The sequence below is a fragment of the Microtus ochrogaster genome, linkage group LG9 (genome assembly GCF_000317375.1).
Source record: "Microtus ochrogaster isolate Prairie Vole_2 linkage group LG9, MicOch1.0, whole genome shotgun sequence".
Taxonomy (NCBI): Eukaryota; Metazoa; Chordata; class Mammalia; order Rodentia; family Cricetidae; genus Microtus; species Microtus ochrogaster.
Window position 1 is genome coordinate 18,839,592 of NC_022034.1, and position 14,085 is coordinate 18,853,676.

At 36.3% G+C, this 14,085-nt stretch overlaps 1 protein-coding gene across 1 annotated transcript in view; it reads right to left on the reverse strand.

Annotated features, from left to right (window-relative positions):
- Positions 1-14,085, reverse strand: part of Ascc3 (activating signal cointegrator 1 complex subunit 3) — a 315,331-nt gene that overhangs the window by 25,924 nt on the left and 275,322 nt on the right. The window contains exon 37 of the mRNA XM_005363511.2: positions 4,028-4,252. Within this exon, the coding sequence (XP_005363568.1) occupies positions 4,028-4,252 (225 nt within the window). The remainder of the gene's footprint in view (positions 1-4,027; positions 4,253-14,085) is intronic.

A 14,085-nucleotide genomic window follows, 5' to 3' on the forward strand; every position in this document is an offset into this window, starting at 1 on the left:
ACACACACACACACACACACACACACACACACACACACACACACACACACACACACACACACACCCTATCCTTTCTACCATCTTCTATTAAGAAACTAGAAAGAAAAAAAACCAAAATATTTGTTGTATTTGTTCATGATGAACAGGTATCTCCTGCATGTCATTTTTCCAGTCAGTGATGCTACAGCTATTAGAGGTTACCAATATACTTTAGCTCTGAAACCCTCCCATAGTGTTAGCGCTCCTTGACACAGACCGGAATAACAGACATGTTGTTTACAAATAATCTACTTGTCTTTCTTTTATCAAAATGACCTGGAGAGATCTGAAACATACTGTGCTACCTACTTTAAGGAAATCTCATTTTGTCTAATTAGAAGCATTTAACATTTGAAAGGATTTAACTAAGAATACAGTAGATTCACCTAACATTTGCAATATCAAAACATTCTTACAAGTATTGGATTAAGGATTACACCAAGTACTTCGTATTTAAGCTTGGTAATACTTAGACTATTTTTACTTCTAATTGTACTTGGCTCTAAACGACTAAACCCTACTCATTCAGATGATTGTGACATTTTTCAATGCACTCCCACCCATTAAGCCCATGCTAGTGAGCACCAGGTAAACACATTCACTTTCCTCTATGGTATTTGATTCTTTGGAAATCAAGTATTTTTACAGGTAAGCCCCACAACAGGAATGAATCATTTACTAATAAAATCTAGACCCAGCACATTTATGGTTATACTATACTTTCATTCAAAAGACTGTTTTTTTCCTATTTTTTCCTTTCGTGGCACTGAAAGTAACTCAGATTTTTATTCTCTCCTCTTCTCATACTCTAAAGTATGGACTAACATACTTTCAGAAGCACATGTATTGTTTATCCATCAGCATATTTAGCAGCAGTGAAGTTGGGGATGTAGCACAGTGAGTAGTGAACTGACTACAATATACCACAGGTTCTAAGTTTGATCTACTGCAATCTCTAACAATGGCTAAGTGCAGCCACATAAGCCTGTAATGCAATCTTCGCCACTCCCAAAATGGAAGCTAGAGAATCAGGACTTCAGGCTAACACGTGAACTAAGTCAGTTAGAGACCCATCTCATTAGGTTAGATCAGACCCTACAGCAGATCAAGAAAAGAAAAAAAATTAGAAAAAAATAGATTGAAGATGAAATACCAATTATTAGGAATGGGTTGCTTCTTTTAGAATCATTGTCCAAAGCACAGACCCCCAATGAAACTACTTCAAGTGGTCACAGTTACCATCATCAGTAACGGCTGCATTGCTGTCATGAACCTTATGAATGTGATACATTAACAGGGCAAATCATCTCCTTTGTGGTATTCTTGCCAAAATACTGAGCATGAATGCAATCACAAGGAAGTACTCATCTGGCAAGTTTACATTGTGGGACATTACAAACTCATTGCTAAGATACCCAAGGACACTAAACAGATGTTAACAAATAAAATTTCGAATCCTGGACTGAAACTGGATCCTTTGGCTGAATATGGAAAAAGGAAAGTTTTACTGAAGTTGGTTATGCAAGATAAATTTTGTGCATGATATTTAAATGATGACAATAATGGTACTCAATTTATTTGCAAGAATAGAATGTACTTCTGCACCTTTCATGCAAGCCTTCCTGACCCCAGTGATCATTAACTGTCTTTGTGGAAAGGATGAAAAAAAACCCATAGCAAACACAAATGAGTATCCAGGGCCACAGCTGAAAACCCAGAACTTTAACCCTGTAAAGTGTGACTAATGAGGAATGGTAAATCATCTTCCTAGAGAGGCAGATCATGTGTTAGCTATGAAAATGTATACAAAGCACTGGTGTGTTAAAGGCTTATTTCCCTCTGAATTTCTGATACCCCGTGCTTACCTTATTTTATATGGTAACACTTTTGAATAATAAAAATGTGTGTTACATGCTTTTAATTCCAGGAGATAGGTAGAGGCAGAGAGGTGGAGAGGCAGAGGCAGATGGGTCTTTGTGAGTTTAAGGCCAGCCTAATCTACATAGTCTGCTCCAAGATGCCCAGGGCTTCATGGAGAGACCCCGTCTCAAGGCAATAAAAACAACAAAAACCAAAAACAAAGAATAATAAAAATGTCAGAGTTTCTTTATAAAACATGCAAGCATTTTAGAAGAGCAAAAAGCAGAAAATAAAAAAGCATACTAAACCTGCCACCCAGATACAGGCACTGTAAAAATCTCTCAGTGAAATCATTTTAGAATTTTTCTTAGATGTAGGTAATCTTCACATAAATATTATATTATAAATATATAATATTATACATAATATTATAAATATAATAACATATAAATATTAAATTATATATAAATAAGATAAATATATATAATTTATCAATAGAATGGTTACAAATTAATTAATTTAAGAGGTCTTGGATTAGTTTTGAACCTTTACCATTTTAAATAATGTCCTTATACTGACATCTTCAGATAGACTTAATATACCTGTAAAAAGACTTTTAAAAATTACATATTTCGTGACAGGAATGTTAAAAATTGTAAAATGTAGAAAGTCAAGATCTCTCATAATTCAATCTTGTCAGTGCACATCATTCATCAAAACCTAACTCCCTGTGGTTTCCTCCAGTCAAGGGCAGCTTCTTTTTTGCAGCTGTGCTGGAAAACCCTGAATCATCTTCAGTTTTACCTGCCTGCTAAAAATTCTTGTCCATTCACCCTGCTCTTTAAAAAAGTTATTCAAGGACCATTTAGGAACAAACCAGTTCTCATCTACCACACCTATATTATTCCTTGTCTCACTCTAGAGCATTCAAGGTATGGAAACCTCAATGATAGGGTTTTAAACCCTACTTTAATGTTCATGATGATATAAAAAACTGGTAGAGTACTCTTCATTTAAATTACATCGCAGCAAGGGAAGATTTCCTTTATATATTTTAATAAAACAACACTGCAACAAACACTTTGTATTGATTACAAAAGGAGATAAATGGGTCTAGGTGACATTTATTACTTTGGATATCAAAACATTTACAAGATATAAAACGGGTACAGTTTTCATTATTTTTTGTGGGTTTAGAAAGTAACGATTTTTTATAAAAATTATGTTAACATGAGAGTACTACTTTTATCTTCAAGTGAGTTATTGAATATTTGAGAATACTGATAGATATTACTAATATCACTAATGAACCAATGTCCCAATGCTTTCCCTCTTTAAAGCGAAGTCTAAAATCCACATTTATTTTAGCTCTTCTCTGCATAGGATACTACTTTCTCCATAATCTCGACTTCTACCTCTTTCTGTGCTATTTATATCCATCTCTTTTCAATGTTTTTCAATAGCCATTTTGATTTTCTAAGTAAACCAGGTGGCTTCCTACAGGAAAGCTTCGGAAACTGCTTCTCTGTGGAGAATATACCCAGGGCTCTATGACTTCACCTTCCCTACTCAATTTTAGAGACAGAGTTTCACTAGGTAGCCAGGATAGAGTCCACTTTCTGTATAGCTCAGGTTGGCTGCAAACTCAAGATTCTCCTGTCTCTGCTACTTAAGTGCTGGGATTATAAATGAGTGCCATGACACTTGCCTTGACTTATATATATTTTTTACTATTATCCTTTGACATCTTGAGTCATTAAAATATGGATACTTCTTTTTTATTACTATATGCTCTATGCATATAATGTTCCGGGCATACACTTCTCTTTCAATAAATTCTGGTTAAATGTGACTGAACTGGTTTTAGTTGTTAGTTTTTTTTGAGACATGGTTTTTCTGTATAACAGCCCTGACTGTCCTGGAACTTGCTTTGTAGTGTAGACAGGCTGGCATCAAAGAGTGCTAAGATTAAAGGCATGTGCTACCATGATTGGCTGTAACTGGTTTTATAAGATAACAATATTTGTTTTTCCTTAGAAAGGTATTGATTTGACTCACCAGGTATTTCTCAACAATGCTAGAATAAAATAGTCTTACATGTAATAAGATATCAGAAAGGCTGTCATACCTGACATACTCTGAGAGCTTGGTCTAAGACCGTTTTGGTATCAGTGTCATAATCTGGGCAGGGCAGCATGGCTCGGCTGAGATGTGCCTGAAGCAGGAGATGCGCCTTGGTGTGAGGACTGTCAAACGAGTGAGGATTTAATTCAATGGGAAGACATTTGGCCAATTCGCTGTTTGTGTGGTCCTCATTGTGTCTTACTGGCAAGTCTGTGTATTCTTCTGCATCCTGTAAAACAAAATAAATTTCAACTTAATGATCAAAACCACAATAATTAATGTACTTCTCAGTGATATTGTGATCTGACAACTGAACCCAGGGCATTGCACATGCCAGGCAAGCACTGTACCTCTTGATTAATACACTAGTTTTGATTAATACACTTTACTTGATGATGTTTAAAACATGATTTATAAAAACCACAAATAGCCATATCCCTTCAAGCCTTATTTAACTTAATACTATCATTAATACATAACCAAAAATAATAATATATATTTGAAATCCATGAAGACTCACTTGTTTTTAAAAAGTAAAAAAAAAAAAATAAATCAGAGGATCTACTAGGTGCTATGTTATTATGAGCGTGGGGCCACACCAGCGAATGAGAACCTGTGTTCCCACTAGGGAAAACAGACAGTTCCGTAAAGTGTAATGAATGCTATGCTATGCTAAGAACAGAGCACTACGGAATATTTCAGTTTGGGCAACCTACTTCTTTATGTATTTTTTTATGAAAAGTGAGGCATTTGATCTTTCGAGAGGGGGACAAACAAAGCAGTGCTGGAAGAAAAGTCAGGAATGGTACTAGTGAGGCGAGCAAAGGACATAGAACAGGACCATCAACTAAAAACTCATCATCAAATTATTGTGCACTAATTGCTAATTTATTAATGATTTTTTTAGAAACTTCTATAGGTATTTATGACTGACATGACAGAGACAAAAGCCTAAAAGTAGGTAGCCTGTTCCATTAAAAGCAGATTTATCTACTTACTTAAAATATTTTTGTGACTAGAAAAATCTTATTTTTTCAAATATGTAGTTGAGATTCAGTCTACTGTTGCCGATATGAAAGTTCAATTCCATCTGTGGCATCAGGGATGGGTTAATGTTACAAATGGTTTCATAACATTTGGTTAATATGGAAAGAACAAAGCAGTGACTCTCAAGGTACTGGCCATGAAACACTTGATATTTAGGAACCAAGCTAGGTGAGCCTTACAGTTGTCTAGCTTACAGTATAGAGACTTTCCAAGATGTATTCTAGAAAAGCACAATCCAAGCAGACAAGGAGATGAAGTTTTAAATCCATAGAGATGAAGGTAGCTAAAGTTTATGCATTAGTACCAGAGAAAACAGACACCAAGGGTGAGGAAATGGAGAAAGTGTGCATACGAGCTCTAGAAATCACAAGGAACTCCTCTTTGAGTCCCCATCAAAATATTGTCTAGACGACCTTCTCACAGGTTGGAGAACAGTTGTGCAGTACCAGTGAAAATAATTTTATGGTTTGGGTTCACTACAACCTGAGGAACTGTATTAAAGGGTCACAGCATCAGGAAGCCTGATAATAACTGATTTAGAGAATGTATATTAGAAAATTACCTAAAGTTGGGAGAAAAAAATCATTAAAAAACATAATTTTAAAAAGCTAATTAACCCAATTGAAAAATGGGGTACTGATCTGAACAGAGAATTCTCAACAGAAGAAATTCAAACGGCCAAAAGACACTTAAGGTGCTCAACCTCCTTAGCCATCAGAGAAATGCAAATCAAAACAACTTTGAGATACCATGTTACACGTCAGAATGGCTAAAATCAAAAACACCAATGATAGCCTTTGCTGGAGAGGTTGTAGAGTAAGGGGCACACTCATCCACTGCTGGTGGGAATGCAAATTTGTGCAACCACTTTGGAAATCAGTGTGGTGGTTTCTCAGGAAATTCGGGATCAACCTACCTCAGGACCCAGCAATACCACTTCTGGGAATATACCCAAGAGATGCCCTATCATACTACAAAAGTATTTGTTCAACTATGTTCATAACAGCATTATTTGTAATAGCCAGAACCTGGAAACAATCTAGATGCCCCTCAATGGAAGAATGGATGAAGAAAGTGTGGAATACATACAAATTAGAGTACTACTCAGCGGTAAAAAAAACAATGACATTTTGAATTTTGCATGCAAATGGATGGAAATAGAGAACAGTATTCTGAGTGAGGTAACCCAGACCCAAAAAGATGAATATGGTATGTACTCACTCATTAGTGGATTCTAGCCATAAATAAAGGACATCAAGCCTATAAATCATGGTCCTAGAGAAGCTAAATAGGAAGGTGTACCACACCCAAAAAAACCCACAAGTAGTTATCCTCCTGGATATTGGAAGTATACAAGATTTCTAGGCAAAAATTGAGAGCTTGGGGGTGAGGTTGGGACGGGGGTAAGAAGAGATGGGGAGAGAGAAGTGAGAAGGGGAGGATGGGGAGACTTTGGGGGAATGGGACAGTTGTGATGGAGGAGGAGTGGATATGGGAACAGGGAAGTATATATCTTAATTAAGGTAGCCATTTGAGGGCTGGCAAGAGACTGAACTCTAGAAAGGCTCCCAGGTGTCCAAGGAGATGTTCCCAGCTTGTTCCTTGAGCAGCTGAGGAGAGGGCGCCTGGACTGGCCCTATCCTATAGCCACTCGGATGAATATCTTGCATATCACCATAGAACCTTCATCTGGCAATGGATGGAGATAGAGACAGACCCACACTGGAGCACTGGACTGAGCTCCCAAGCTCCAAATGAGAAGCAGAAGGAGAGAGAACATGAGCAAGGAAGTCAGGGCCGCGAGGGGTGTGCCCATCCACTGTGACGGTGGAGCTGATCTAATGGGAGCTCACCAAGGCCAGCTGGACTGGGACTGATGGAGCATGTGATCAAATCGGACTCTCTGAATGTGGCTGACAAGGAGGGCTGACTGAGAAGCCAAAAACAAAGGCACTGGGTTTTGATTCTACTGAATGTACTGGCTTTGTGGGAACCTAGTTTGTTTGGATCCTCAACTTATTAGACCTGGATGGAGGGGGGAGGACCTTGGACTTCCTACAGGGCAGGGAACCCTGACTGCTCTTTGGACTGGAGAGGGAGGAGGAGGGGGAATTGGGGGAGAGGCAGGGAAATGGGAGGAGGTTAAAATTTGTAATAATAATAATAATAATAATACACCCCCCCAAAAACCATGAACTTTAAAAAGAACAATGTCTCATGCTGAAACAGTGTCTGAACGAACTTTTATTCCTACTGCACAGAGCAGAAAAAAAATCACAGTCCACAGGCTACAGGGTAGAGATGGTTTCCCTAAGGATTGGGGGATGATCAGCTATATAGTGAGTACTACTTTGGACCTACCTAAAAAGAAATCACAAAAGCAATATATAAAGGAATCACATGCTTCCAAGTAAATTAACTGAATTCTAGACAAGGCTCAGAAAGATTTATAGGTTTATAAAAATTCTTGAAGGTGAGGAAATTTCCATCTAATTAATGATTACCAGCCAAGCAAAAATAAAGCAGGAAAACAGGATCTGTAACAAGGAGAAAAACCATCTATGGAAAATGATAAGGAACTAACAAACTATAGAACTAACAATGACACTGAGTGACAATTATTCCAACAAAGTAATGTATATGCAATACAGTTTCTAACGCATAAAAAAGTAAACTAGATGATTAAAAAGCATTATTTTTAGTAGGAGAAAAATGCAAAGGATAAGGTTCTTTTATGACTAATAAAGAAATACAGTATGTGCTCGGCGGTGGTGGCACATGCCTTTAATCCTAGCACTTGGGAAGCAGAGGCAGAGGCAGGCAGATCTCAATGAGTTTGAGGCTAGTCTGGTTTACAGAGCTAGTTCCAGTATAGTCAGGTCTGTTAAACAGAGACACCCTATCTCAAATAAATAAATAAATAAATAAATAAATAAATAAATAAATACATACAAACCAACCAAACAAAGCAAAAACCAAAAACCAAAAGAAATACAGTATCATTTGAAGATAGGACTGTTCAGCTAAAAATGCATTATAAATCCTAACTATTACAACTAAAATAGGAAAACACAAGTTATAACCAATAAATCAACCTAGAAGATTGATTTCATAAAAATCAATTCATAAGAAATTTATGAAACCTGACCTGTTCCCTGTAGCATAAATTCTATTGGGTCTTAATAATAAATGAACAGAGTCTGATATTGGGGAAAATGATGAAGCCGTATCTTACCTTGCAAACTACTTAAATTGGTTTAATAAAACACTGATTGGTTAGCTGCTAGGCAGGAAGTATAGGCAGGTCAAGCAGACTATAGGGCAGGACAGAAAGTCTTCTTCCAACTACATGTGGTGCTAAAATGTTTGGCAAGTATTTCCACCTAAAACCTGACAAAAGCTACAAAAGGGATTCTAAACACAAAAGAACAGAGCCAAGCATGGCTTCTTGGTGGCAGCATTTTCTTGGCTAGAGGCAAGCAGAGGTCCAGCTACTTTAAGAAGCCCCCTGAGTCTGCATTAGCAGCAAAAACCATGTGGCTCTTTTAAGAGACACTGCTACCAAACACTTATATGGAGCTTATGAGCAGCTGGCGATACCTCCACCATTAAGCTAGACCCTCAGGAAGCCAAAGAAATAAATAGAACTAGTCGCTTTAATCGTGGCCACGCCTGCTTAGCAGATTAAACTCTCATGTGATCAGAAAAAAGATCTAGATGGAAAAAAAAAAACTCTAAATGGTTTACAGTGTGTTTAAAATATACATAGCTTGGGAGAAAAAAAAACTGTACAGACAGTCATCAAAAAAGAAATATATAGTTTTAAAATAATTATATCCTTAAAAGGGGAGTAAAGTAATATAAAAAATGTCATGTAAAAATGGAAAATACAAAGAGAGTCTGGATACTGTATGCTATTGTGTTGCTTTTGAATTTTTTTTTGACAGTTGAGGAAGGAGCAACAGCTGCTGCTAAAAGACATTTGATTATAAATGCTGCTGGATTAATCCAACATATATGTTTCGAAAATGCCTTGACTTCCAAATTTAAGTCAAAATATATGTTACTTTAAAGATTATGTTTTTGTTCCACAAGAAATAAGGATTCATTCCAGGTTAAGAAAAATCAGGTTTGATCAAGGAAGACCCCCTGAAAAATTTCTAATGGAAACAGATGATCCAATATCCCAGACTGCCTCTGTTAGAGTTTACCTGAGTTCTATATCCACAACAGCTTCAAGGTGATTGGCTAAGATGATCCAGCCTCACAGAATACTCAAGGCAGGACTTGACCATAATCCTAAATTTTTTCTGGGTCCCCATAAGATTAACAGTGCCCCCAATCAGCAGGAAGTAGCCTAGAAAACTATGCTCACATTCCAAATATGGATTATGGATGTTTGTCTTTGTTTAGGAAGTTTGGTTATAAATTATTATTGGTCATAGTCAGTCCTTTTCTAAAGAAGAAAGGGAGCATGATAATGATAGGAAAAGGGTAGATTATTATGATGGGAAAAAGGTAGATTATTAAATCTACTTTAATCTAAAAAATAACTGATAGTCTTACATATTTTACATGGGTATAGATTTTAGTTTATTGATACAAATTTAAAGTTAATTTTGTTATGCAATATGGATATTTCTACTCTTGTTTAAGGTATTGTGTTTATACAACTCAATTAAAAATGAAATGTATAGTTAAGAAAGACAGATTAATAGTCATCTATAATTGTCATAATTATAGTTATGTTAGGTTTTTCTAGGTATACAAAGATATATTTCAGATAGGCAATCTTTAAACACTTCAAAGACCTACAGAATATGGTATTTAAAGTGTTCTAATAACTTAGACTTTTTAAGATAGTAAGACACATCTACCCTTGGAAGCACCAAGCAACTACACAGAAGATGGTGGGTATTGAAGAAAACTCCATATGGAGTTTATTTTCATTGTGGCCAAAGTTAGCCATGGGGCAAGAAAATGCCCTTGCCTTGACTGCTGACAACATGCTGTCCAAATGGGACAAGCAGGACACAAATGAAAGGACTGCAGAACTTTGCTTAGACAAGGTAGGACAGCCATTCAGAAAATCCTGCTTCACAGATAATTCTGTCAGATATGCTAGCTCTATAGACTGAAGATGGATGCTCCAATGATGCAGAGGAATTTTATGTGACTGTCCAGGCAGTCCTATGTCCCTGTCATTAGTACCTAACTTTCCATCTTTCTGGGTTTTTGATGTAGTTGAAGACTAGATAGTTATAATTATAGTTTTCCTTAGTTATAATAGAAAGTAAACTAGATATAAACTCGCCAAGATAAGCTAGATAATTATTTTCTTGAATTTTGTCAAATGCAAATGGGTTGGATATTGTTACTGTAATTCTTACTTAATAACTGCTTTTGTTATATATATTTTTACTATATTAGGTAAAAACTTTCCTTTTCATTAGACAAAAAGGCGGAAATTCTTGTATAATGCCAAGATTTGTCACTTGAATTAGCTTAACAAAATGGTGATTGGCCAGGAGCCAGTCAGGAAGTACAGGTCAGGCAAGAAGACTAGGAAAATTTTGGGAAGAGGAAGGGTGGAGTCAGGAGTCACCAGCCAGATGTTGAGGAAGCAAGATGAGAATGCTAGCAAAGGTACAAAGCTACATGGTTAAGCACAGATAAGAATTATTGATTAATTTAAGCATAAGAGCTAGTTAGTAATAAACCTGAGCTAGCAGACAAACATTATAATTAATATAAGTCTCCTGTGTGGTAATTTGGGAATCAGCTGCGGAATGGGGCAGGACAGAAACTCACATCTAACTATAGCTCCTCTCCCAAAAAACTTAAAAAAAAAACAACAACAAGAAGATCAAAGAATAATGATGCATATGAAGTATATATTTATGCCCCAAAATATAATTTCTAGAAACAAATATTTTAGATTACATATTAAAATTTAAAGGATACTAACAATCATGTTAATTATAAATGGGTTAAATAACCATAATCAAAGTCAAAGATTACCTGAATAACAATGAATCAACTACATCTGGCCTATATATAACATAAAGAAATGGGTAATACTGAAACAAAAGGAAAGATAAAAAAGATATGCCATGGTAATATCAGTTGTAACAGGTTAGTGGCAATTTTAATTTCAGAGACAGAGGAATTGTAGAGTAAGGACAAAGCATAAAGAAGACCATTAGTTCTTTGAAGGTCTGGGAGAATATTGTGATGAATTCATCTGGCCCTAAGTTTTTACCGGTTAGGAGATTTCTAAATTCCACCTCTATTTCACTATGGCTATTGACCCGTTTAAACTGTTTATTTCTTCTTTGTCTCACTTTGGTGAGTCAAATATTATAGATCCTAAGTGCCAGAGGCATTAGATGATTCCAAAGAAACACCATTCTTACATACTCAACAGGGCTTTTTGATGTACATATGAACTCAAAGAGCCTGTGACAGTAGGCATAACACCTGCAAAAATCTAAGCCAGACGAATAGCCCCGCATAGAGAAGAGGAAGTGGGGTCAAAATATCACCTCTAAGATGCTAAGGGCAACTGACAGTTGCTGGGAGAGACAAAATCAGATTTCTCCAGTGGACTGACACAGGTTTATCAAGTACACTTCAGGGAAGGCCCTAATGTTTAGGAGTAGCTGACCAACACAAATGGATTCCATGGCTGCTGTGTGCTTTTTAAATATTTTTATATTTTTGTTGGTGTTATTTGAAAGAGGGAAAGGAAAAAGCATGTAATTGGGTGGAAGGTAGGGAAGATCTGGTAGAACTTGGAAGAGGGAAAATATAATCAAAATATATTTCATGAAAACATTAAAAATAAAAAGTTCATTTTATAGTGGTAACAGAATCAACCACAAAAATGCTTTAAGAATGTGAGATACTTCTTATCCAATTAAGTTTCTAAATTTATAAAAAAAGTTGGTAGAGTACAAGAAACTGGGATTATAAATTAGTCTGACACTTTATATGGATTTGTGGGTTGAAATTAATCCATATTAAGTGTTAGACACAATTTATAATCCCTGCTCTTTTTCAGTGAGCTGGGAGGTCATAACAAGAGAGTCACTGGGAAACCTGTGTTCAGATAATCTGGAATATGTAACAAATCAAACCAAACCAAACCAAACCAAACCAAACCAAACCAAACCAAACCAAACCAAACCGAAACAACCAAAACCAAAAGCACCACCAAAAGCAGGGAAGTTTGCTCAGTGTCTTAATACCTCTCTATTCAGCATTATTACAAAGGTCCAGCCAGTGACATCAGGCAATAAAAAGGCATGATGATTGAAAGGAAGAACCAAAACTGTCTTGATTTGATCATCAATGTAGAAAGCTTGATAGACGGCCAACATAATCATCTAGAACTTTCAAATGAACTTGGATATGCAGAACTAAAATTTTGGAAACTGCAAAATTCAATGGTATAAATCATGAGGATTACCTAAAGATGAATCTACCAAATACACAAAATCCATATAATTCAAACTATGTAATGCTTCTAAAAAAAAGTTCAACAAAATGTAACTAAAGGGATGGGCATCCCTTGGTTGTTTCACTCAAACTGACTTACTGGCCTAAAATAGTTCCAACAAAACCACAGAAATTCTTTCCTTTTTTCTTTTGGTAGAAATTCACAAGTTGGTGCCATAATTCATAAGGAAATCCAGAGGAGCTAGAAAAGCCAAAACTCAGAAAAAGGACATCAAAGCAGAAAAGCTGTCACTACATGACTTTAAGACTTGTTATATAGTGGGTATTGTGGTTTATGCCTGTAAGATCAATACCAGGAGGCTCAGGCAGGAGGACTGTTATGAGTTCCAGGCCAGCCTGTGCAATATAGCTCTAGTGCTGTTCTGGAACTATGTGCCTGCCTATGTCTCTGGAGTGCTGGGATTAAAAGAATGTGGGACCTCACCTGGCTTAAAAAAAATGGTTTCTATGATTTATATGCAACAGAAATTTAAATGGTGTTACCATATAATGCAGGGACAATACCCCAACCAAATATCATATGCTACCAAATAAAATCCCTAGTACCAGGAATGGGGTTATATCTTGTTGAGCTGTCAGCCAATGGGTCACAGAGAACCTCCCCCACAACATTACAGACTATTTCCAAGGATACGGGTTACTATCCACCGTTAGATGGTTAGCAATTACTATCGCTGAAAACATCACATACTAAGGCCAGCCTCACATAACTTTAAAAAGTTTTAAGAATTATTTCATGTAAAGAGGTGCAATATTGCTAGTTTAGGAAAATAAAAACTAAAATGTTTAAAATTTGTGTAACTGACAAACCAAGTATTAAAAGGAGTGATGAAAATCTTGACCAGAATACAAGATGTTATAATCTCTTTGGAACAGTCTTATATTCACTGAAACTCAGAAACACACCTGTCACATGACTCAGTCACCTCATTTTTACAATGTACCCAATATACAGCTATACAAAGTTTGTATGCAGAAATTGACATCATTAACATTGACAGGTGAAGAGATAAACATCTGTGTTCAACATAGATGCAAATTTTTGCTACTCAATGAAAAGAATTAACTCTCAATACTTTCCATAACACAAGTTAAGTCACAACAGAATTATGCTGCATGAAAACTCTTAGTAAATACAAACTAATCTATAGTAACAGCATACTGATGACTGCTAGCACTTAAGAGTTGGAGAGGCTAATGTTCACATACATGTGAGTAAGATAACATTTGTTTGGAAATTGTGGACTTCTGCTTATAAAACATGACAGAATGATGAAACAGTATCCACAGGTTTTATTTCTTGGAATTCAATATTGTAATAAAATCCAAGTATTCTACTAACCATGTCAATACATACTATGTACTCAACTATCCAGATATAGTATTTATGTGGTCCTTGGACTTCCCACAGGGCAGGGAACCCTGATTGCTCTTCGGGCTGACGAGGGAGGGGGACTTAACTGGGGGGAGGGGAGGGAAATGGGAGGCGGTGGC